Here is a 25,831-nt window from a genome sequence, read left to right as displayed (position 1 = left end):
TGTCGTTGTAGCATGAAAAAATAAATATTTTCCTATGGAACATGACAAAATGAAAGGGACCTTGTCAAGATAAGCCCCCTCACTAATGCTAAAGTTTATGGGCGAAAAGTTAAGCCCCGCCACTTATGACCTACGTCTAGACACTTCAAATTTAAACGAACACCATAAAAACAACTCCTTATCCGCCTCTATGGTTGAGGTTAGGCTTTTAAGGTACCAAAATACAGACCTTTTCATGCAAACTATTAATAATGACATGTTACAGTTTCACTCTTTTCAATAAAATCTAAAAATACATGTTTCATATTCTCTTATATTTTCATGGGGCAGTGAGGGGGGCGTACTAAAACTTACGGAGAAGTCGTTCACTGGTAAAAGTATATATTTTCTATACAAATTCTATTTCATTAAGGTAGACGATTTTCGGGGAGTTAGAGCCCCCCCCCCCCCCCGAAGAGATGCCTAGAAGAAACTCTACATTCTTCCCCCCCCCCCCCCAAGAGATCCTTGACGAAAAAACTGATAGTTAGGGTCACTCATTTAAGGCTTCCACAGAAATGTCAATTGTTAGTTACATTTGGATCTGGTAAATAAAATTATTGATGTCAACAAACAAAGCATTTTGAGTACAGCAAATCACAAACAGAAAAAAATAACTGGCAACATTAGATGCAACACAGATTTCTTACAGCACACAAAAAGATCTATGATGTTGAAAAAGAAATAAGCATCTTGCAGTAATTTGTGGATCCCATGAAATGAAAATATTTTAAAATCCATTAGTTCATAAAAACACTCAATTTATTGAATGAAATTAATTTTATGAAAAACTGTTTAATACTGTTTATCTAAATACATGTGCAGTTCAAATTAAATATAACAAGGAATGTCTTAAACAACATATGAAAAATACAATGTTTATACTTTTAAAATTATATCTCATGTTATTACCAAAAACTTTAGCATGATTAATAACTATTGTAACAAAGTATAAAAATTTTTCAAAAGTAAAAGTTTATCCAGTGTGGTGTGAAGTGACATCTTCTAGCCAAGTCTTAAGGACACCCCGATTAGTTTCCATCCATTTGATGTTGGAAGAAATTTTCTCAATGCCTTGCTGCATGGCTCTCTCACCAGAACCAAATTTGCCTTCTTGGCTTGCTTTGAATGCCTTTACCTATGTATCAAATATTTAACTTTAAAGAAGTAATATTTATATTTAAAAGAAAAACAATCTTACATAACATGAATTATTACTCATTCCTAAAACATGTAGTGTCCTATTATTTTTAAGCTGTGCAGGAGACGTCTCTAAAAAAAAGAAGATAAAAAATAACAAATTGATATACCCTACCTCACTGAGTTCAAATTCTGTATTGAAGTCACTAGTCACATAATCTATCAACGCAGGCCAAGCAAAAAATGAGCCTCCAAATCTGCAAAGTGGATCAATATTAAGTGTTTAGTTATTTTATCAATTTGAAATACAAAACAATCAAAATAATTTCACACTTTTCTGCAGTTGTAAAATGCAAAATAATAAATCTGAATATAAAGGAACTTTCTATATTAAATTTGAAAGAACATAGAAAAGAACATAGAAAAGAACATACTTATCCTTTAGTTTCTGGAAGTTTGCTCTAAAGAAGTTCCAGGCCAATGATCTGCCAACAGTGTTTGTTGCGGCAAGTAGGATAACCTTGGAAGAATCTTGATTGCGAATTACAGAGTTTTTCTCAAAGATCAGTGACATATAGCTGCAAGAAATCCCTCTTTTAAATTATTAATTTTTCTTAATGTAATTTTTGTTTACTATTATAATTTTATAAAACATTTGAACAGTAAATTTGAAATTATTTACTCTAACTATTTTATTTATTTTTTTAAATTATTTAAATTATGCACATACATAGAAATTTTCTCAGCATTATCAGAACTGATGATGTGCACAACATATGTCAACATAATAAACCAAAAACAGTATAATATCTAGTATTCTGGTAATGTACTGTTAAATATTCTCATATGTTAGCTCATAAATTTAAACTATTTCTTTGTTTTTATCTTACTAGTTTAGTATCCAAGGTTGTCTTGTGCAGGATAGAGCAACAAGCAGATTATATTTCTCTGAGGCTAAATCTGACTCAGTGTACATCTGGTGTTAAAAATAAAAGGTAGAAGCTAAAAGTAGGCCTACTTTCTAAGACGTTAAAAAAAAAACTATTGTAAAAAAACTAAAATTTGTTTTCAAATTTTAAAACAAGTGTGATCAACTAAGTACACCTGTCTTGTTTTCAGTGAGTTCTGGTAACTTAGTATTACCTTAAGACCAAAGTTCCACTCATCCCAACCACCATTTGCAATAGCATTACAGTATACAGTGGTTCTAAAATTGGGGTCTATGCTACAAGGAAAGAAAAATATACAAGTCTTTAATTTGGAACAATGCACTGACTAAATTTGCTCAATTATGTAACATGACCTTAATAAATACAAAGATAATAATATTAAGTTGATATAATTATGTGAAAAAAATATAAAAATAAAAAATAAAATGTACTCATACTTGTTTGTAGTTGGGTTTGACATCCATTGTTTATATTGGGCTTGAGCAGCATCTAGACAGGCTTGTATGCCATAGCTACAGGCTATATTAACATTAAGGCTTCGAGCTAAACTGTTCATTTAAAAATTAATCAATAATATTTTGTTTTTAAATTGCCTACATGTTTTTACATAAATAAATAAATATTCATAAATATGTGTGTTTATTCATATATACATTTTAAATATATTTTAAGATAAGATTTGATAAGAATATTTACATTTCTGTATGAGATGATCCTGTGTTATTAAAACCAAAATACTGGAATGAGCTGTTGATTTTGTCTTGCATAAATTTCTGAAATACAATAATTTACAGATTTTTCTTGACAAATCACACATTTATTAATGTGCTAATTTGAAAAATAAATTACAATTTTAAATTGCTAAATTTGTAAAATAAATTTTAGATTGCCTTTGTTAGAAGTATTTTTTATTTCATTTAAACAATTTAGGTAATAAATTTTCTATGCTTCAACTGGTTAGCTCTGAAATTTTTGTAAAACCTGGAAGAGTCCAAACAAAGGAGTGACAGCCAACATTCTTGAAGTGTAGAGAAGTTCTGTTCTAGCAGCAACCCATGGTGCATAATCTTTTTCTTTATGGAGGTACTCAATTGTTTTCAATGCAATGTTCAGTTTTAAGTCACCTGATCTATTGTATCAAAACACATTCATGAAGATTTACTTTTAAAACATAAACGATAATTCAGTTTAAAAATACACTTAAAAATTCTGACTTACTTAAGTAAATATTCTCTATTTCTATAACCATACATGTAAAACCAGTGCAAATCATAACTACCTTTTGTTTACCTAAATAACATTAACTACATATAAACTAAAGCTGAGTATTATCCTAGCAAAACTACCCATTGCTTTTGGTACAAAATCAAACTTGAAAATGCAATAAAGAAATACTTTTTAAAAAAACCCACAGAACTTTTAATTGATCTGCAGATTTGAAAATTTATGTAATTGTCTAAAATGTATTTCAAAAAATTCCATTAGGGACAAAAGGTAGGAAATCAGAGCAGCTGAAGAAAAAAGATAAGGCCTTGAGACATACTTGACTAGATTCCAAGCGTCATTGATTATCTGAGCTCTGTTTATTACTGGAAATACCTACAAAGGTAACAAATAATGCAAATTAAATATTGAAATCACTATAAATAAGCAAATAAATAAACTCAACATAGGCCTAGAGCATTTTTTTCATTAAAAGCAGTATTATTGAGGTCTGATTGGTATGAGTAAAATACCATACATGTTTTGTATAACAAATAACCACATCCTCCAAAGATGCTTACATAATTTGTGTCTTTCAATTGGTCTGAAATAGCTGCTAGTTTTTTAACAAACAACACTTTATACAGCATTCAAAATAATAGTTGAACTTAACTTTATCTACCTGACTTTAATAGAAAATGATTTTTTGGTATACTTATCAAAGGTAAATGTGAGAATCTTGAATTTTAAAAAATGTACATATTTCAACCATTTTAAAAACATCTCCTACTATATTGTAAAACATGTAAGACAGTTAAAAATGAAATAGAAGCCTTACTATATGATCATTCACTAGCTGTTTGCATAAAGCTTCCCAGTTACTGTCTGCATAGTTGACTCTATAGAAGCCATTCATTTCAACATTTGCAAGAATCCATCCATTTGTATTATAAGCCTTAGGAAGTGGGCTGTAGTCAATTTGCTCTTTCAATTGGTTAAAATTATTGCATTAAGATGCATGATAAACAAAACTCATAATTTAAAATTTAGGACAAAAATCATAAATAATACACTTTCCCATCATATGCTAAGCACACAGAAACATATGAACTTTAGTTCATAGACTACCAGGGCTGTATATTAAAATAATTGACAAACACAGCTTATCCATAGAGAAGATGTTAAAATGCTAAGAAAATTTAAAAATTTAAACAATATACTTACTTCTTTCTTCATGAGCATGAAGCCAAAGAACATCTCTATCTGTCTGATTAAAATTTGGATTCTCACTGCTTGTGATTGTTATTGGGATGTTCCATTTGTAACTGTTTGTTGAAATGAATACAGGAATTACCATTTCAATAAATAATATTATTCATTTTTAAGAGCCATTAAGTAATGAGAAATAAATCAGGTGTACGGGCTGTCACTATATGTGTACTGTCTGTCAGTTATTACAGGTGTCCTTGCGGTATCTACATATATACAGGGTGTCATCACCCAGTTGTCCCTAAGGTTCACAAGAACAGATATTCTTATTAAAATAATTGAACAATGCTGCAATAGTGACATATTTGTATAAGTTATCCCACCGACATCAAAGTATTATCATGTAATATTTAAACATAGCCAAAAACTGGACAAGAACCTATTTGCAAAGAAATACATAAGCGCAAATAGGGATGAATTGGACACATCATGCGTAAACCAACTAGCAACATCACCAGACACGCTATAGATTGGAATTCTCAAGGAAATAGGAAAGTAGGTAGGCCAAAATAAACTTTTTTAAAGTCAGCTGTTGGAGAAAATATCGTGGACCCAACTTGGAGGAATCACCCAGAAATAAGTATGATGGAGAAGTGTTGGTTGCATCCCTATGTTCATCAGAAACAGTGGTCAACAGGAATGATTATGATGAGCATGATAATGTTTGATAAACCAAAATATACCCAAAAGGAGACACATATTTGCCAGGATCAACTGCATTGTAATCTTCCAGATATCTTTTCTGAGATACCAGTAACTTTGTAACAGAGACATTACTGCGTAGCACCGTGACCACAGGATAATTCATTTGAAGCGTCCATGTATCCATTATAGTTTTTACATCAATGCCCTGCTTCCCATCTATTAAAGCTTGCTGTTAATAGATGAAAAAGATATTGAAAATAGATAATTAAATTGTTTTTAAATATCCCCCAAAAAAAAGCAACTGCCTATAAACTAAAGGAAATTTTAGATGTATTGGATTTTAGAATAGGCCGTACTCTTATTTTCTGAAGATTAATTTAACCAAGGAAATCTTTTTAAAAAATATGTCTGTAAGTTTAGTTTTACCTCTGTTAGGGCAGTCCACAAGTCGTCATGATAGGCTGCATCAAATTTCAGGTTAGTTAAATATCTCTGAAACAATATGTGACGAAAATTTAACACTAAATCAGCTGATTAATTTTATAAGATAGATTATTGTTATAAGATAGATTATTGATATATTATACTAAGGCAAAGTCAATTCCATTAGTTTTGTTCTATAAGTGTTCTTACATTCAATCCCCGTCTGAAAGTTCCCTCACCAAGAAAATGAAGCATCATTCTGATAATGGCACAACCCTGTAAAAGAATTTAATCACAGTTTTTATTAAACCTAAAAAAATAAATAATACTTATGTAGTTGTTATATCCTGATTAAGTAAAACGTTAAATTAAATTGTATTAATTGATCATTTTAAATCACAACAGAATTAATTAAAAACTCAAACCTTGCTGTAAGATATAGAATCAAATATTTCATTGATCTCATCTGGATGACCAACCGGAACATACACAGGATGTGATGTCACAAGTCCATCAGATTCAAGTGCAGGTTGAAGGTCACGGACCACTAACATATTAAACTAAAACAAAAGAGAGTGATAAGATTCAAAATAAGAACCCAGGAAAATACTGTGGTAAGGAGAGAAAGAGACAGCATGGTCAAACGATAGAGCGCTAGACTAGAAACACGAAAGTCTCGAGTTCGAACTTGGATTTAAGGCAGTGCAATGTCCACCCAGTTCTGATGGGTACCTGGAAAGTAAAGGCAGCTGGACAAAGTGCTGACCACATTATCCCTCAATATGCTGAGGTCAAGAAATGTGAATTCTACTTCATCTGCTCGTTGGATCATTAGGCCTAAAGAGGAATTTTTTCTTTAATTTTAATAAATGTGGGAAATTGGTAATTACTAAAACAAATGGGGCGAATGATGAAAAATGAACATTTATAGTTTTATAATTTAAACAGTTCACTCAGCTTAATAGTTATGAGCAAGCACAGTTAAGAACTGATGTTTAATGACTGCAATAGTTATTTATTTTTAAAATAATGCCTCAGATAAAGGGGCACAACTGTAAAATAAAATAATTAATTTAAGAAACTATGAAAACTAAAAAAAAAAAATGACTTACTATGTTCCAGTCAGGATGAACATGATTAACTCCCAAATACTCAACAAAGCTGGCAAAGCCTTCTTTCAGCCAAAGGTCATCCCACCATGAAGGGGTCACCAAGTTACCAAACCACTGTTTAAGTTAATACAATTAATATAATTACTAATGAATACACCACAGTTTGTCTTAAAGTAGCCTTAATTGTACTATTAATTAAAATGTAGAAAATGAAATATGACAATGATTTGTATTTGTTTTAATAAAATTAAATCAGTAACCCTTTTATTTATTTCAATCATTTTAATATTTAAGATTAAAACAAGATGTAATAAAATTACACGATAAAATCATTTTTTTATTATAAAGTATTTTAAACAATTTAAATCATCAAATTATAATATGGTAGTGTAAAGTAGCCTTAATTGTTCTAATAATTAAAAAATAAGGCATGAAGAATGACAATTCTTTGTATTTGTTTTAATAAAATTAAATCTGTATCCTTTTTATTTATTTAAGTATCATTTTAATGTTTAAGATAATAACAAGATGTAATAAAATTACAAGAGAAAATCGTTTTATAAAATATTTTCAAAAATTTGAATCATCAAATTATATGGTATTAGAACTCAAACCTGATGTGCCAACTCGTGTGATACCACAACAGCAACTCTTTCCAGGTTACCTTCATTGGAAACCCCTGGTTTATATAACATAGCTGTTTCTCTACATCAAAGAAAATTCACATTGTATATATAAAATTTGTTTTATTTTAAAAAGTATGATTATTATAACACTATTGTATGGTAAAAATGTAATGTTATGTATAGATGAATAAAATTCTAATTCTAATTGAAAAATATATTTATTAAAAATTAAATATTTTACTGTAAGCTACTAAATCTTTTGAAAATGTTATTACATTTCTTTCTTCTTCTTCGTTCTTAATTATTAGTGTTGTAGGGGAACGAGAATTATCTGCCAGTGGGTTTGAACTCGAGACTTTGTTTGGATTTTTCAACCAGCTTTTTTGTTATTACAAACACAACTTTTTGTGTGTCTTTGTTTATTTGCAGGTTTGTTTAGCTAAAAAATATCTTTAATTCTTTTCACCATTTTTTGTTTTAAATTATTATTAAAATATTGTATATTTGTAAACAAAGTCACCTGTATGTAATTAGACCCCAGTTCTCCATAGCACCAGCAGCAAAGTCTGGTATTGCAATCATATCTGTTAAAGACAACTCCATTAAAATTATCAAGTGGATACTGGTTTGATACAAATAAAGCCTAATGTATATAATGCTAATCAGACTACATTTTTAAGCTTTTAATCAACAATCTTAATTTTAAACTATTTATGGCAGTTTGAAAATACGTTACCTTGTTTTGGTAGGGGGAAAGACACATTAAAAAACTCCTCAAAATATGTGATAATTTTTATACCAGTTTCCAAGGCATAGGCTGTTTGATTGATAGCTGCTTTAGCAGCCCATACACGATACTAAGGCCAAAAAAAAAAGAAAGCCGTGCTATATGGTTTATATATATATATGGTGACAAGACAAATGATACCAGGACAAATGATTTCAGACACAATATCTCAGACAAAATATCTATACATTTTTCAATATAAAAAATTTAATGTTTTCTTAATGACCCATTGAAGATTATTTTAAAATACAGGTTGAATTTCACTATAGTTTATATATTATAAACTAGACTTTTTGGTTTTTAATTTTCCATTGTATAACAGTTTAATTTCCTACTGATTTTAAAATTTAAAAACATTATTTTTACTTTTATAAATAAATTTAAAATACAGACCAAAATGTTATTTTTAGTTGTGTTGAATGTGTATTCAAAGTCACAAATGATGAATGCCAACAGGTAAGTTGACATCTTAGGTGTTTGTTGATAAACATCTTTAATGTAGGTAATACCATCTTCAATACTAGAGGAAACAGGACAGGTAAATAACAAGTTTTACTAGTCAATATAATTATAAACAACTATAAAAGTTTTGTTAATGTGAGTTTTAGGAAAAAGAAATGTAATGTATGCTTCTTCACATGGCAATATGTCAAAATATAATAGAACTTAAAAAGCATCAAATAAACTAGATTCTAGATCTATAGCCTTAATTAAATCTAAGTTCTAAAGTAAATATTGTTTTGTAGGCCTAATGTTTATTAAGTTTATATTTATAGATCTAGGTCAAATCACTTTTTCCTAAAATTGTCCGATTACTTAGAATAAAAATTTTATAATTTAAAAAAAAAAAACCAGACAGAATAAATTTGCGGTGTTTCATACAGTTACATTGTGTCTTGTAGTAACTTTTACTTACTATGAAGCACTATTGCTTAACACTGGCATATTTGATAGAGAAATTAAATGACTTGGACGAACTAGTGTAACATTGAATGTAGCTTTGATAGCCGGCTCATCAAAACAAGGAAATGCTTTCCTGGCATCAGTGGGCGAAAACAGAGTTGATGCTATGTAGCTGAATAAAAAATAAAAACAACATAAGCGTCAACATAATTTGTATTTAGAATCTATCATCATGTACATTTTATAAATCAAATCAATTTAATTTCTTTTAAATTGTGTGACAACTATCGAGACAAAAAATATTTCTCTTAATGTTAGATATTGGCAACATAGATCCTAACTGAACGCATATATATATATATATATATATATATATATATATATATATATATATATATATATATATATATATATATATATATATATATATATATATATATAGACCTATATATATATATATATATATATATATATATATATATGCCTATATATATATATAATTAATTATAACACTAAATGTGATATTTTTTCTAACACTATACACATCATAAATTAGGCAGGCAGTGTATGTATTGTTGAGATAAGAACCTTTGTTATTATATAACCAGACTAAACCCCATACATAAATGCATGTTAGAATACTGATATATAAAAATAAAATATGGGAATCACATTTTTTTTATCAGATCTAGAACAGTGTTTCTTCCAGACATTTTTCTCCAGGGGGCACTTGAAATTTTCGGGGGAGCGGTAGACTTTCTTCGGGGGGGGGGGGGGGGGGCGGACACTGTTAAAAGTATATATTTTCAATATAAATTATATAAATTTCATTTCGTTCGGGGGGGGCGGTAAAATTGTTTCGGGGGGGGGGGGAGCAAAAAGAGATGCCTGGAAGAAACTCTGATCTAGAAATGATTAACCGTGATTTGTTAGCTTAATCATCGAAACTAGCCTATAAAAGCAATGGAGGAAATAGCCGCTCTTAGCTCAATAGAAGAAAGAAGAGAATAAAAAATCCTCACTCAATACACAAAGCTAGAGGTACTGGATAACCATAATCTAAAACACAAAACACAAACTCCAGAAGCCCAGTCCATCAAACCGACTTCAAAGAGCAGGTTTTATTAAAGAAGCAATAAAATAAAAAAAAGAAATGTGAAATCGAAAATATCATTCCAGAAACAATCAAAACTCAAAACCTCTCCCCGCCGTGGATCTCTCACCGTACATAAACCATCAGTGACGCAATAGATACCATAGAAAAAAATCTGACTATGATCAATTTTAGAGCACAGTCCGGTTCATACACAAAGTTGGGTTTGTTGTTTAAATCCTCCATTATATACTTAATTAAGAACGAAAAAGAAGATCAAAACTATTCTAGTTACTAAATGTGAATACATGTTATAGATCTAAATCATACATATACCATTGCGCGTACTCATAATCTTCTATAGGCCTATATATAGTTCTCTACGTGGACACCACCACGTACGTAAGACGACTATCTAACCCTCCTCTCGCCCCCCCCCCCCCCCACTCCAGGCATGTGCAACAGACCATATCTCTCTCACCCCCACCCCCACAAGTCTGGTGTTTACAATCGTAGAGCCGGGTCGAATTAGTAACGGCTATTAGGGGCAGATAATTAGTTTTTAAACGATTTGAACCTAAGGGGAGGTAACAAGTTCTCCTTGATCATTTAATTGTCGTCTGTAAACTGTCGTCACGGACGGCTGCTTACGCGGGGGGGGGGGGGGGGGGGTAGTGTCGAATTCACAAAGTATGAAAAGTAGAAAATAAAACAACTAAACAGCAAACGTCTCGGGTCGGCTCGTAATTTATAAAACACAACAGAAGTATGTCAAAATATGGTAAAGTATACAAGGGAACTAACGTTGTCACTCACGCACTCAAGTACTGTTACAGTAGTATCCCCTGTTCTCATATATATTTTTGCTCTGCGTGAACAATGATTTTATTTTATAATGATCACTTGTCATTTGAACTTTATCCCCAGTGGATCTAATAAATACTACTTGCTATTTTGTATTCAATCTAATTGTGCTATTTATCATATATCATTTATCATCTAACACAAACCACGAACGTTACAACTATAGTTGGTTTTAATATATTTTTTTTTAATCTGGAACAGTCATTTATTCTGTAATAACTGAAACAATACAAAGATTATACTTACACAAGACTTCCATTTCTATTGTAGCTACTGTAATACAACCCGTGTAGGTCATTTTTTAAAGGAGACTTAAAAGTCATTTCTAGTATGTAGGTTTTGTTTGCCTATGATAAAGTTAAAAAAAAAAACAATTTGTGTAGGCCTATTTGTATATAAAATAGTAGAATTATTAAAACGTAGAATTATTGCGCGTAGCTTTCACTGAATTATGCTTTTTAGCTTTGGTTGGGGGTGAGGGGGGGGGGGGGGGGGCTTTTAGTCAATTTACAAATCCACCTAAAAAAATATTTCAAAATTGTTTTATTGACAAATATTTGGTTAGATCAGAGTAAACATATACAAACAAATCACGACATGTACCTAATTTAAATCTACTTAACTTGATATTTATTGTTTAAAGATAAGGTAAGTAAAATTATCATGTTTACCTGCATATTCCCGTCTAACTTTGTAATAAAGAACTGTCGATCTGGATCAATAGCCAGAGATTTTAAACCAGGCCCAGTACCAGATTCTGGGTAAAACCTAACACTGCTGTTGTTGATCTCTAGAACATTAAAGTGTAGCGTCACATTGTCACTCGCAGTAATACATTTTATCCAGATCTTCACAGAGCCCTGTATTGAAAAAAATAAAATAATGCAGAGACATTTCTTTAATCCGAGAATCTAAGTTAATATTTGGAATTCTGTTACACAGTAGCGTACGCAGGGGGGGGGGGGGGGGGGCAGGGGGAGCAGCTGCTCCCCCTCTGGCCATTTTCAGCAAAGTGGCGCCTTTTTGGAAACTTTTTAAACTCAAAGTTTTAAACAATGATATTTGTTTAAAAAATTTTTTGGTCGGCACATCTATGTAAATCACAAGATTTCTTTTCATGCAGCAGTTAAGCATTTTTGTACTAGTCTAGTTGTGTCTACGTTTACAACACGTTATTAACAGCTGCATCAGTTTGCCATTCTAAAAATAACCATACTATGCATTGCAATGTTTAAAAAACCTCTACGGTAGTACCACTTGGCAAGAGGGGTGTTAAGTTTAAGGCAACTGTATAATGTATTTGCTTACGAATAATTGAATTAAAAATGTTATACATAAAACTTCACGCATAATTACTTTATATATACAGTTTGAATCGTGTGAATAATTTAAAAAAAATTACAATACAGAAACAAATACAACTGACGTGGCACCTCTATTTAAATTTACTTATGAGCAAACTGCGTATTGGTGGGGAAATTTTGACAAGGTCAACAACGTCATCACGATGAAGTAGTAGTATTCTTACAGTTTGGGCGATAGTGATTACGATTAAAAATTATATGAAACAGTTACAACCCCCCTTCCCCATGGACCCCTCTGTAAAAAAAAATATTGTCATAATACCAATGCTACTTATTTAAATCTATTTCTGTAATATATATTTGTGTAATATGTATTTGTGTAATATATATGTATGTTTAGAACAGTCATCTAAAAACTGACGCTATGTTCACTCTGAGTTGGTTATCTCCCCCCCCCCCCCCCCCCCCCCACACACACACCTCACCACCACAATTGTGTAGAGCAACATTAATGTCACACCTAGGTATACACTGGGTTGGATAATTGACCTAAAGTTAACGGACAGTGGTGAATGAAGTTGAACCCCCCCCCCCCCCCCAACCCACCCCGAACTGATCTGTAGAAAAACGCGTAATAATGTACCAAAGTACCATGCCACCAGAAAATGAGCTTTTTAAACGTAAACTCTGTGAATATTGTTTTTGCAATTACCAGTAAAAAGTTGTCTGATCAATATAGTAATCTAACCCATACCTATCACTATGTTAAAAAATGATCTTCAAAGAACACAAAGAAGCAGTAGTTAATTAAAAAATATATGATCTGAACTAAAAAAACCGCTATTTAGTTAAATGAAGGCTATTATTCCGAATGTTTTTATATTACATCGAAAAGCGTGGTTTTATACCAACTCTGATTTTAAAAACTTTCATTATGCTGTAATAATTTAGCATTTATGATGACAATATACTAAATTCTAATTATAGACAAAAACATTTTGTAAACACGAATAGTGTTAAACAATTTCATTATATTCTAAAGTAATTATTTATTTGTTTTGATATTTATAATTAAATGTATAGATATATACATATTTATATTAAGAGAGTGATTATTTCCCCTATTTCACTTGTCTTAAATAATTTTCCAGGAATTATTATGTAAGAAATTTTTTTACAGGAATTACAAAACAGATTGTGTTTCGTTCATTGTCTTTGGTTGTAGTGTGTGTATACATATTTTTATTTTGTTTAGATTGATACAATTTTTGTTTTGTCGGCCTACATTGTGTGTTTTTTCTTATACTTTCAATTTATTTTACATCATAGCAAAGTAATGACATACAGCTAGTAATTATATATATATATATATATATATATATATATATATATATATATATATATATATATATATATATAATACACGTATATAGAACGTGTTACAAAATTCGGCGCCTTTTTTTTGCTCTTTCGCTCCCCCTACAACGAAAACCTGGATACGCCTCTGCTGTTACACAATACTTAACGGAAAGATTTCTATAAAATGAAATTCATTTATTTTTTAAAGGTGGTTAAATTTGAAAACACGTGTAAACATGGGGCAAGGGAATTAGAGTTCTTCTGTTTCTGTTTTATATGTAAGGATCGTGGGGTCAGCATTGACGTAATGTGAGTTAGGTACTCATCAGGGTCGACTCAGGGACGTTCTACAGACTTGAACCCCAATTCGAACTCCAGACTTTCGAGTTAGCAGTCTAGCGCTCTACCTCTAGGCCACCCTTCAATATTTCAATTAAGAACGAGGATGTAGATTTAGAACAGTAAAGTGTTTTACATTGTGTGTTGTTTTTTTTTTAGAAGAAACATCTTTTAAAACAAAGATTACTTGAAAAACAAATGAAATACCTTGAAAGTGAAGTTAGCAGGATCAGGTAGGTACATGTTGGGATGAAGCTCCACATTGTAGTGTAAGGGGACCACGTTTTTAGGCAGACGAACATTCGTGACCTTGGGTTTTGTTGCCGGAGTGGTCAGTGTTGACGGGGAGGGCGTTGACATTGGTACGTTGGTAGTGGGACTAGCCGGGCATCGTCCACCTGCCCATGACATAAGTAACATGCATAATTAATTAAAACTGTAGAAATTGCTTAATAGACTATTGAAAGAACTTAGTGTATCTACTAATTGCTGGACAATACAAAATAATTACATCTAAAAAGCAACTCAATTTTCGTAAAAATAGATCATATATCTTAACAATTTCTACCTATTTTTTCCCTTAAAAAATGAATAACAAATCCAATTTTAAAAAAAAAATTACATTTGTGATATGACATTTTTTTTTGTTTGTAACCACACTATTGTGAGCTGACGAAGACCTTGGATCGAAACTTTCATCAGATTTAAACTTTACATTATACAAACCTGACATAAACTTTACCTTCTACAAATCAGATATAAACTTCACCTTCTACAAATCAGACAAAAAACGCTACTTACAAACATCTTTGTTCCCTGAGCTGGATAGACTGATGCACTCCTTCCAGATATCACTGGCAGTACCAAAAGACGAGTCAAACTTGCAGACGACGACCTTGTTCCCTCCAGCGAAATGGACAATGATACCAACACCCACAGCAATGGCGGCCGCCAGGAGAATCAAGATGAACCCAACAACGGAGCTGACATAGCAGCCATTTTTCTTCTCAGTCATGTTTGTTAGATTCGTCTGACTGTTGGAGAGATCTGAAAGTTCGAAATTCTGAGATGTCATGTCGAGATGTTCCTAAGAATGGAACATAGTCCAGAGATTTGGATCAAATGTATGTTCTAGAATCCTCAACGTTAAACACTTGTAAGTCTGTGAATACAATTTGAGATCTGAAAGCTCGATTTCTGATTCATATAGTCAAGAAATGCTAAACTACAATTGAAGTGAAAACCACAAGGCTAAGGCTTCAATAAATGTTTTTCATCATTGGAAAGACTTAGGTGTTGTGTATATAAACATGTTTTAGACAAGTCTTTTTAATGTTTTTGTTTATCTATTATGCTAGAAAAAAGCAATTGCTGCAAAACAATTAACCTGGTCTTTGTTGTTATCGGAATAGATAACATTATCTTCTTCTAAGGACTAGGGAGAATATGTCTGAATACTTAGCTTTAACTCAATGGTTCTTAACCTTTTTAAAGGTACCGAACCCCTCAAATTTTCATATGCGCATTTACAGAACCCTTCTTTATAGTTATATCGCACACATCGACAAATCCCGATCTTGAATAGAATGAGTTGTGTGTGTCTTGACCTTCGCCGAAACCCTAAGACAGACTTACCGAACAACTGTGGTTCTATGGAGCCCAGGTTAAGAACCGTTGCCCTAACTTATATGCACTAGCAACACATAATGAATATTTGTCACGCCTCCTTACTAATGGCTAATCAGAACTACATAAGTCCCGGTCTATTTACAACAGTTAAAAGTTAAAGCAAATCAACTTAAAAACACAGCACTTACAGTTATGCCTAGCTGACTTCCCTAATATAAGAAAATACCTTCGTGTTTATCCTAACTCAGCTATTTACTTAACAACAACCTTCCCGGATGTGTACCTGTACTAGTATAAGCCACAAACAAGCTACAATTACTTTAGAATTGTGCGTGTCTTTGAATGACGCTTGCTGTTTATACGGTGAAAATGGGTGTAAGTTTTCAATGTGTAACAACTTGTGTCAATAACACGGCAGTTTTAATTTAATCGTGCACATGTAATGTAACACGAAGGCAAAGTGTGGGTAGAAGTGGTTTGTTGTTATCTTGTATTGTGCGATATGTTATTTATGTTACTGAAGTGGGGGGGGGGGGGGGGGACGTCACATTTTTTTTAATTTAAAGAAAAAGTATTGCTAGAAAATAAATTTCGCGTTTTAGAAAACAGTTTGAATAATAAACTATAATAGAAAGCTCAGTCAATGTTTAAAAAGAACTGAACTGCAATTTTGAAGGGGCTTGTATGCTGTGATGTGAAGTTATTTTAAGGGGGTGTGTGGCTTTTTGTGACGATGTGTGTCGTCATTTATGGATGACCCCTACCCCCCCCCCATAGGGGTAGTAAGCATATGGGTACAAACTCATATTTTAGATATTGTGTTACACTTGTTGGGGGTAGTAGACCCATAAACCTTTCACTTTGATATTATTAGTTTTCTTACAGCGTGTTTATTGAGGTAGGTTGGTACGGCGCGGTGGGACGAATCTGCTGGCACAGCTTAATTAGAAGGTAATCTAGTAATGCATCCTAATTGAAGTCAGTAGCATTAGAATATACTCTAGAAAAGTGGACGGCTTTTTAAAAATAGTTTAAACAGTTCTTCGTCTATTTTTTACATTCTCATTTATGGAGTATAGACAGAGCAAAATATAGTGATCTTGCAAAAACTCGATATCGTTTTACACCAGCATCCCGAGTCGGAAAACCTAGTTCCGCAAGCTTGTCTGTCTGTGTAGATCTATGAGTGTGAGTGAATACGATAACTTCAGTAACTTTTTATTTTGGTCATCGACACTTCTCATAAAGCCTACTTATCAGACCATATTTATATGTTTCTATCAACTTTGAGCGATTTGCGGTAACCAGAATGGTACTTTACTCCATTATCGATTTGTCAAAAACCTTTAAAATTTATAATATAAAATGAAACAAAGCAGCATATTCTAAGAACTCTTCACTTTTTTGTGTTTTCCCGAAAAATGATTTTTTTTGTCACAAACATTCGTACCATTACCATAGCCCGATTCTACTAGAAATGTTATCTAAACCCTCTCGAAAATGCACAAGAAAGTTTAGGGGAGTTTACTCCCGCCTTATTCATTGAGCTAATTGAAAAAAATATTTTGAAAATTTATTTTGATCGCACTTTATAGGAAAATAATAAATATTTACTGATGTAGTTTAATTATACACAAATAAAGTTAGAAAATTAAAACTTACTGTATTTTGTATAAATGTATGTTGAAAATATAACGGCGTCTTCGGGTATTAAAATGCGTGGACAATTTTTGAACACGGTCTAAACAAACTGATTTGTTTCATTAAAACATGTAGGCCTGCAGAAGTGTGTGTTAACTAGATCTATCTGTGTAACAGACAGGTGACCTGTGCTCGAGGACAACACACACGAAAAGGTCAACTTGATTTATGAAAACACGTCTTTTCTAGGTAAACCAGCGCCTCAACTTTAAAGCATAAGTTAGAGATAATTTGAACAACGTAGAGAAGTTGTTTGATCGACTTAAACTAGTAAGGATGCTATGGATTAGAATTAGGCGATTTGGGGGGAGGGGTAAATATATATATATATATATATATATATATATATATATATATATATATATATATATATATATATATATATATATATATATATATTATGTTTCAAAAATATTATCGAAATTTAGATTATTCCAAAAAAAACATTTTTTTAAATATTTTTTTTTATTTTGAGATTGTTTATGTAGTAAAGTGCCAAACCAATTAAAATTTCAATTAAAATTGACGTTGGGCTTCTTTTTGAGGTCGCTATCTGGGTTTCTTTCATACTTTTTCTCCGGGGGGGGGGGGTGGGAGGTGGAATGTTCGGGAGAGGGAGGGTGGGGGGTTGGGGGCACACAAAACTTTCTGGGGGTTGGGGGATGGACAGACATTTCTGAGGAAAGGGACGACGGACACTGATAAAAGTAAGACTCTCCTTCCATGTTATATTATAGTCAACTTTTGCTCAATAGTTTCTGCTTAAGGCAGTTGTCTAATGTACTATTGTTACTTTTTTTATATTATTTTATTATTATATGCACGATTAAGCAGTTTTAACTATAGCGTGTATAGAGGCTGAGCAAAAATTCACAACACTATTTTTTAAAAAATACAATGAGACAGTAACTGAAACATACACTCAACACAATCGGGTATCTAAAATCTAATCAACAAAAAAGCTCACCATAGTCAAATCAAAATAATTCATTTATTAAGCTTTGAACTATATGTTAATAATGAATATAAAAACAGGAAAGTATACACATATTCATTCAAAACAAACAAAACCAATACTTTAATATTGTTAAGACATAGTATTAAATAAGAATGTACATTTTTCTGAAATATAAATCAAAGGTTATAATATGAAATCCACATATTCACCAAGGTAGGACTGAAAATTTAAGTACTTTAGCCAATGCTTAAAATTAAAACTGCTAGAAACATACACTGATTGTGATATTTGATGCAAGAAATAAGTTTGATAACAAAACCTTCATTCAAAATTTTAAGATGAATAGATTTACATTGACACCCAGTGAAAGAGATTTCTTATGTAGTTCATTCTAATGAGACTTTTTTTTAAATTTACAGTACAAATTAGTTTTAAATTCATTAAGTATGTACAATCATTATGTGGTGTAGAAAAATATAAAACCAAATAACAAAATGTACATCAATTAGAATATTAATAATATAGATATATTTTCTTTGGTATCATGAATCATATAACTAAAAAGTTAAGTTGAAGTTCAAAAAAATCTTTTCAATAAGAAGTTATATTGATTTTCAAATAATATAATATTTATATAATAACAAAATGATTTTAGTCTTGTGAGGATTTCTTAGAAAGATCTCAAAGATCTTATGAATACTAAATACAGAAATTAACCACATTAATCTGAATGCATAATAAATTGGTCTTAATTATCATGTTATAATATTTTAGAGATTTTACAGCAGTATTTATTTTAATCACAAATTTTCATAAATACAAAGCCACATAAATGACCTACTTTTCCTATCAGTTTTAGAGTTTTCAACTTATATTTTTATGTTTTTATACATAATGCACCAAAAGGTTTACTGAACACTTTTTGAAAAAGGCAGCTGTTGGAATTAACAAAAAAACAAAATCAAAAGTTGAAATGAAAATAAAAGACATGAGCATTTGTAAATTAACAGTTGAAAATTTGAAATTTGTGTAGGACTTATGAGTGTAACTAATGGCATAAAAGTTTGTTTAAAATTGAATATTTCAATTTCTTTAAGTCACTAGCTTGGTATATTATATCAACAGTTACAACAGTTTTTCTGTAAATAAGTTATTTCAACTTATATCTTTTAATTCAAATACATTTAGTTTAATAAAGAATGTAAAATAAGGCAGAATTTTTTACTGTAAGATTATATTATTATGGAGAAACCATATGGACAAACTTTTGTTTCATTTTCTGAAAAATCCTTGCTTAAACTGTTTTTCTTACTCCATTTTAATTTCCAACAAAATAACAGAAAACAGTACAACCTTTTAGCATGTTTTCTTGCTGTAATCTGTATTATTTTCTACAAATAAAACAGGTGGTGACAGTAACAGCCATATTATCATAAAATTTAAAAATTCAAATAGGCTATATATATATATATATATATATATATATATATATATATATATATATATATATATATATATATATATATATATATATATATAAGTTTCTATATATACACACATTTACACATCTACCTATATAAATATACAAGACATTTTAAATACTTTTTGAATATAGCCTGTAGTTTATTGTGAAGTGACATCTTCTAGCCATGTTCTAAGGACATCCCGATTAGTTTCCAGCCATTTGATGTTGGAAGCAATTTTCTCAATGCCTTGCTGGATGGCTCTCTCACCAGAACCAAATTTGCCTTCTTGGCTTGCATAGAAAGCCTTTACCTATAAAGAAAAATTCACATAAAAAACACTATAGCTCTAGCATGCTAATCATAACTGTCCTCACACTTAATGAAAATATTTGAATAAACTAATATGGATAAACCATACCTCACTAAGTTCAAACTCTGTATTATAATTCCTGGTGATTGCATCTATTACATTGGACCATGAGAAAAATGATGCTCCAAATCTATAAGTAGAAGTAATTTTTTAATTTTATAGAAAATAGACAACCTAAAAGAGACTTCCATGCTCAATACATACTTCAATAATGCAAAGAGAATCAATCAAAGGTACCATGTATACTAATAACAAAAAGTAGTTTATAAATTTAATTTATTAGATTATCTTGTTAAAAAGATTCCTTATTTAGATAAGTTGAAAATAAAAACAAAAACGTACATGTCTTTAAGATGTTGGAAATTGGCTCTAAAGAAGTTCCAAGCAAGTGATCGACCAACCGTATTTGATGAGATGTATGTTATAACATTTAAGGTATCTTGCTTGCGAATGACTGAGTCTTTCTCTATTACCAGCGACAGGAAGCTGAAAATGTTTATTTGTAAAAAAATTGTAAAATAGATCTCAAATATACATTGAGAATAATTTTAAAGTTTAAGGTGCTTTGACCATAAGGGCTTTGGCCCTTAGGTTGGATCACAGCTGTGCACATATGTTCAAAGCTCCTGAGGTCAAAACTCTGTGTACCATTTAAAATTACCTTTATATGTTAAAGTATAGCCTGAATTCACCTACACATGAATAGTCTTTACAATACAAATTATAAGAAAATGTGACAATTAATAAAAACTGTCTTTGTATATGCAGAATGAATTTACTACATTAGCACAGCAACTGTCTTTTGGGAAGAACTATTTGAGATAAATTGCTCTTAGTATATTAGTCACTTTAGAGTAGTGTGACTGGAAAAAATTACCACTGTCTTATGCAGACAGCTATTACCATCACTTTAAAATTAATAATTTACAATGTCTTATAACATAATTTTACATTCTAAAAATTGTTTCATAGAATTTCTGTGTGTTTGTGTGTCAAAAAAGATTTGCCCCCCCCCCCCCCCCCCCCCTAATAAATCCTGCAAACACTTTGTATGACCAGTCTGATCTTTTTTAAATTTTTTGTTAAACTTTTGGTATAATTAAGTACAACACATTACAAAATTCTGTATAAAATTTAAGTAAAGTTTTAGAACTTTTCCTCACTTGTTTAGGATCCAAGGTTGTTTGGTACAAGATAAAGCTGAAAGCAAATTAACCTTTTCAGAGGCTAAATCAGATTCTGTGTACATCTGAAATCAAATAAAAAAAATGGTTATTCCTGTGTTAATAAGAAAAGAAACTAAGATGTTAATTATAATATTGCCTTTGTGTTAAATATTTTCTAACATACCTTAAGACCAAAGCTCCACTCATCCCATCCACCACTTGAAATAGCAGAACAGTACACAGTGGATCTAAAGTTAGGGTCTACTCTATAAATAGTAAAAGATTATTATGATTGATGATTCAGAATTTATTTTACCTTTTTAATATTGTTTTAATAATACGATCGTTGTTAAAAATCAACTAGCATTTCATGTTAACAAATGGTAGAGAATAAAGAAAAACAACTACTAATTGAATAAAAAACCTAAATTACACAGTAATAAAGTTTGAGAGAAATACTAAATTAAAACAACTACAAAATAGCAAATTTTTAAGAAATATATTTTAAAAAAAAAATTCATACGTATTTGAAGTTGGATTTGCCATCCATTGTTTGAATTGGTCCTTAGCAAAATCTGCACATTTCTGTATACCATATCCACATGCTATATTGATAATAAGACTTCGCGCCAAACTGATAAAAGAAATAATGCAATATTTTTTTTTAACTATACATACAAAAATTATATAATAATCAATATAATTTGTCACCACTAAAAGATTAAATCATAAAAAAAATTCTTAAAGAATGGGCTAGTTTTTTTTACAAAGAAATGTGAAATTTGCTTTGGAAAAAGTCAACATTTAAAAATACATTTTATGTTTACATGTCAGTATGAGATGATCCTGTATTATCAAAACCAACAACCTGGAATGAACTGTTGATTTTTTCCTGCATAAATTTCTGTAAAAAAAAGGTGGGAACTTTTTAAAATAATCAGACTGTATTAAAAGAAAAGATTTGTAATGTTTTTAATTTAGTAAAATAATCTAATAAATAATCACATTTTAATTTTGTTTTTTTATGATTAAAGTGATTTTTTTACAAATATTTTAAACAATATGACAGATCAATTTTTTTTCATTAAAACTATTTAGGAATATTGTAAAACCTGGAAGAGTCCAAACAAAGGAGTGACAGCCAACATTCTTGAAGTGTAGAGAAGTTCTGTTCTAGCAGCAACCCATGGTGCATAATCTTTTTCTTTATGGAGGTACTCAATTGTTTTTAGTGCAATGTTCAGTTTTAAATCACCTGATCTACAATGTAAATAGGTATTTTTAAAAAGTATAGGAAAACTGCAGAACTTAAATGTTAGACTGTAATTTTTTTTCAATTGAATATATACAAAAAAAAATTAATTTATGATTTTTAAACTAATTCCAAATCATATTTTAAATTTAAATAATCTTAACAAAGAGACAAAAATACCTTTAAATAATATATAATAAAAAATAATAAAAATACAAATTTCATTAATATGCGAATGACTTACTTAACAAGACTCCAAGCATCACTGATTATCTGAGCTCTGTTAATTATTGGAATTACCTAAAATGTATTAATAAATGTGTAAGCCCCACTCAAGTTTGTGATAGCAAAACCTAAGTAGAAATATATGGACCCCATAATTCTTATATAATTAGACATCAATGGTTTGAATATGCTGCAAATTGTGCAGAAAATTCATAAGCAATCAATATATTTTCTTCAAATATAAAAGTCTTACTTTGTGGTCTTCCACCAGCTGTTTGCACAAAGCTTCCCAGTTACTGTCTGCATAGTTGACTTTATAGAAGCCATTCATTTCAACATTTGCAAGAATCCATCCACTTGAATTATACCCAGAGGGAAGTGGGTCGTAATCAATCTCCTCTGTTAATTGTAAAAACAACAATTTGAAATTTTTTAAAAAGGTACAAACATAAATAAACTAACGTTTCTAAAATATAAAAATTTCAATTCATCATTTTTTCCCGTTAGTGCCCAAGACACATGGGGCAGATGAAGTAGAGTTCATCTACTTCAGTTTCCTTAGCATATGGAGGGATTGTGTGGTCAGCACTATGCACAGCCACCTTTGCTTTCCCTAACATGAGTTAGGTACCTATCAGAGTTAGGTGGACTCAAGGATATTCAACTGACTTGAAGCCAGATTTCAGGTTAGACTTTGTGTTAGCAGTCTAGCTCTCTACCGCTCAGCCACTCTGTCCCAAAAAATTTTAATTAGTAAAGTAATCAAATATATTATGCATCATCCTTACTACTTTCTTCATGAGTATGAAGCCACAGAACATCTTTATCTGTCTGACTGAAGTTTGGTTTTTCACTGGTTGTGATTGTTATTGGGATGTTCCATTTGTAACTGATTTATGAAAAATATAGGACACATTTATTGTTATATATATTTTAAATAATATTCAACAGTATGTTAAATTAATACATTTTCTTAAATATATAGCAAAATTGTTAGACTGTTTAATTATATTTTCAGGTATTAATGGATTTAAAAAAAAAAAAAAACTGCAGAAATTATAGTTGCATTAAAATTGATGCATTGAAAATATGTAGCTCAAATATAAACTTATCAGTAACTCATACATATTATGAGAAATTACATTACTTAAAATAAGTTTCAAGCAATCAATAATTTTTAAAAAGCTATCAAAATAAATGAATATTTTGGATGAATTGGTGTAAATTCTGTTTTCATTATTTCTATTTTATTTTCTCCTTATGATCTGCTATTATGAAAATATTTTGTTTTAAATATGACACTAGTCACATTCACATTACATGTGATCATTATTGCTTTTTCCTAAAATAATACTATAGGTTTAGGATGAAATTTTTACTGTCAGTTATTTTCACTCTCCACATTTAAATAACATCAGATATGTGTAAAATATTATATACCCAAACGGAGAAACATATTTGCCAGGATCAACTGCATTGTAATCTTCCAGATATCTTTTCTGAGATACCAGTAGCTTTGTAACAGAGTTATAACTTCTTTGTAGTTTGACAACAGGATAATTCATTTGAAGTGTCCATGTATCCATAATTGTCTTTACATTTATGTTCTGCTTCCCATCAATAGCTGCTTGCTGAAAAATATTAAAACATTTATTATGCTATAGATAAATTAATGTTCATTTAAAACTTGAAATTAACAGTTAAATCATTTGTATTTCACCTATTATAAAATAATACTGTTATTTACTGAGAGATTTTATAATTGTAAAATTTATTGTCGATACATTAAACATCAGTTGGGGAAATTATGTGGATTTGAGTTGCTTTAAAATGATTAAAAATATTAATCAGTCTTAAAAATAGTTTCTCATTGATTGTTTTGACCATTTAATCTCAAAGAATGATGTAGCACATGCAATTATTTTATCCACCAACCTAGGTATTGCAAATTACTTTCTTTATTCCTATATAATTAAATCACAAGAAATCAAACAATTTTATTTACCTCAGTAAGAGCTGTCCACAAGTCATCATGAAAGGCTGCACCATATTGCCTTGATAATAAATATCTCTGAAAATATTTTGTTGATTATATTTTTATTTTAAAAAATCACAATTGTGAAAAGGCCATAATATATAAACAACGATTGTTTTAGATTACATTTTTGTAATAATTTCTTACATTTAATCCTCGTCGGAAAGTTCCCTCACCGAGAAAATGAAGCATCATTCTGATAATGGCACAGCCCTGCAAATATAAGAACCCAATACTATAATATTAAATTCTTCACAGAAAATTCTATATTTTAGTTTTAGGGATGATCCATAAATGACGCCACGCTCGTAGCAGTGTTTCTTCCAGACTTTTTTCTCTGGGGGGGGGGGGGCACTTGAAATTTGGGGGGGGGGGGGGGGCTGTAGACTTTCTTCAGGGGGGCGGACACTGTTAAAAGTATTATATTTTCTATATAAATTATATACATTTCATTTCGTTTGGGGGGGGGGGGGGCGGTAAAAAAATTTTGGGGGGGGGGGGGCTCTGCCCCCCCGAAGAGATGCCAGGAAGAAACTCTGGCTCGTAGGGGGATGGGAATCAGTAATTTTGTGATGGTGTGTGATGAGGTGGATGGGGGGGGGGGGGGGTCAGATGGTGTGACGTCACACTGGTGCATTATTAAAAAGCAATGTTAGAAAATGAATTTTAGCCGTTATTTCGCGTTTTACAAAACGGTTTCAACAAATTGTAATAGGAATTGATCAAAAGACTCTATGTTGACATAGTTCTGACTAGATTTTGGAAAAATATTGATGTTTTAAGAAAAATTTGAGGGGTGTTGTAGTCTGATGTGTGACTGATATGTGACGTCATTTTAGGGGTGGGGGTCTGGCTTCTTGTGACGATGAGTAATGGAGGGGAGGGAGGGGGGCGGGTAAAAATCATCCAAAAAAGCATGACGTCATCTATGGATGACACCTTATTATTATTTTTGTTTTTAAGCCAAGAAGAA

At 30.9% G+C, this 25,831-nt stretch overlaps 1 protein-coding gene across 1 annotated transcript in view; it reads right to left on the bottom strand.

Annotated features, from left to right (window-relative positions):
* Positions 1–817: 817 nt before the first annotated feature.
* LOC131944899 (uncharacterized) overlaps positions 818–25,831 on the bottom strand; it is a 77,561-nt gene continuing 52,547 nt past the window's right edge. Inside the window, exons 38-77 of the mRNA XM_059305778.1 lie at positions 25,006–25,071; positions 24,829–24,894; positions 24,264–24,454; positions 23,612–23,712; positions 23,077–23,222; positions 22,843–22,898; positions 22,459–22,606; positions 22,174–22,250; positions 21,870–21,980; positions 21,531–21,612; positions 21,344–21,429; positions 20,523–20,666; positions 20,229–20,310; positions 19,971–20,120; positions 17,348–17,426; positions 14,858–15,103; positions 14,264–14,454; positions 11,726–11,914; positions 11,301–11,401; positions 9,111–9,269; positions 8,588–8,714; positions 8,144–8,264; positions 7,928–7,991; positions 7,396–7,486; positions 6,782–6,895; positions 6,095–6,229; positions 5,880–5,945; positions 5,673–5,738; positions 5,285–5,475; positions 4,557–4,657; positions 4,171–4,316; positions 3,673–3,728; positions 3,111–3,258; positions 2,826–2,902; positions 2,567–2,677; positions 2,323–2,404; positions 2,070–2,155; positions 1,614–1,757; positions 1,355–1,436; positions 818–1,177 (exon numbers count right to left, since the gene is read on the bottom strand). Coding sequence (XP_059161761.1) covers positions 1,016–1,177; positions 1,355–1,436; positions 1,614–1,757; positions 2,070–2,155; positions 2,323–2,404; positions 2,567–2,677; positions 2,826–2,902; positions 3,111–3,258; positions 3,673–3,728; positions 4,171–4,316; positions 4,557–4,657; positions 5,285–5,475; positions 5,673–5,738; positions 5,880–5,945; positions 6,095–6,229; positions 6,782–6,895; positions 7,396–7,486; positions 7,928–7,991; positions 8,144–8,264; positions 8,588–8,714; positions 9,111–9,269; positions 11,301–11,401; positions 11,726–11,914; positions 14,264–14,454; positions 14,858–15,103; positions 17,348–17,426; positions 19,971–20,120; positions 20,229–20,310; positions 20,523–20,666; positions 21,344–21,429; positions 21,531–21,612; positions 21,870–21,980; positions 22,174–22,250; positions 22,459–22,606; positions 22,843–22,898; positions 23,077–23,222; positions 23,612–23,712; positions 24,264–24,454; positions 24,829–24,894; positions 25,006–25,071 — 4,641 coding nt within the window. The 3' untranslated portion in view covers positions 818–1,015. The remainder of the gene's footprint in view (positions 1,178–1,354; positions 1,437–1,613; positions 1,758–2,069; positions 2,156–2,322; positions 2,405–2,566; positions 2,678–2,825; positions 2,903–3,110; positions 3,259–3,672; positions 3,729–4,170; positions 4,317–4,556; positions 4,658–5,284; positions 5,476–5,672; positions 5,739–5,879; positions 5,946–6,094; positions 6,230–6,781; positions 6,896–7,395; positions 7,487–7,927; positions 7,992–8,143; positions 8,265–8,587; positions 8,715–9,110; positions 9,270–11,300; positions 11,402–11,725; positions 11,915–14,263; positions 14,455–14,857; positions 15,104–17,347; positions 17,427–19,970; positions 20,121–20,228; positions 20,311–20,522; positions 20,667–21,343; positions 21,430–21,530; positions 21,613–21,869; positions 21,981–22,173; positions 22,251–22,458; positions 22,607–22,842; positions 22,899–23,076; positions 23,223–23,611; positions 23,713–24,263; positions 24,455–24,828; positions 24,895–25,005; positions 25,072–25,831) is intronic.

This window comes from Physella acuta, unplaced genomic scaffold, assembly GCF_028476545.2.
Source record: "Physella acuta isolate Inbredline_101_S28 unplaced genomic scaffold, ASM2847654v3 ptg000513l, whole genome shotgun sequence".
Classification (NCBI taxonomy): Eukaryota; Metazoa; Mollusca; class Gastropoda; family Physidae; genus Physella; species Physella acuta.
Note: the sequence above shows the minus strand (reverse complement) of the source record. Positions and strands in the feature narration are given on the sequence as shown.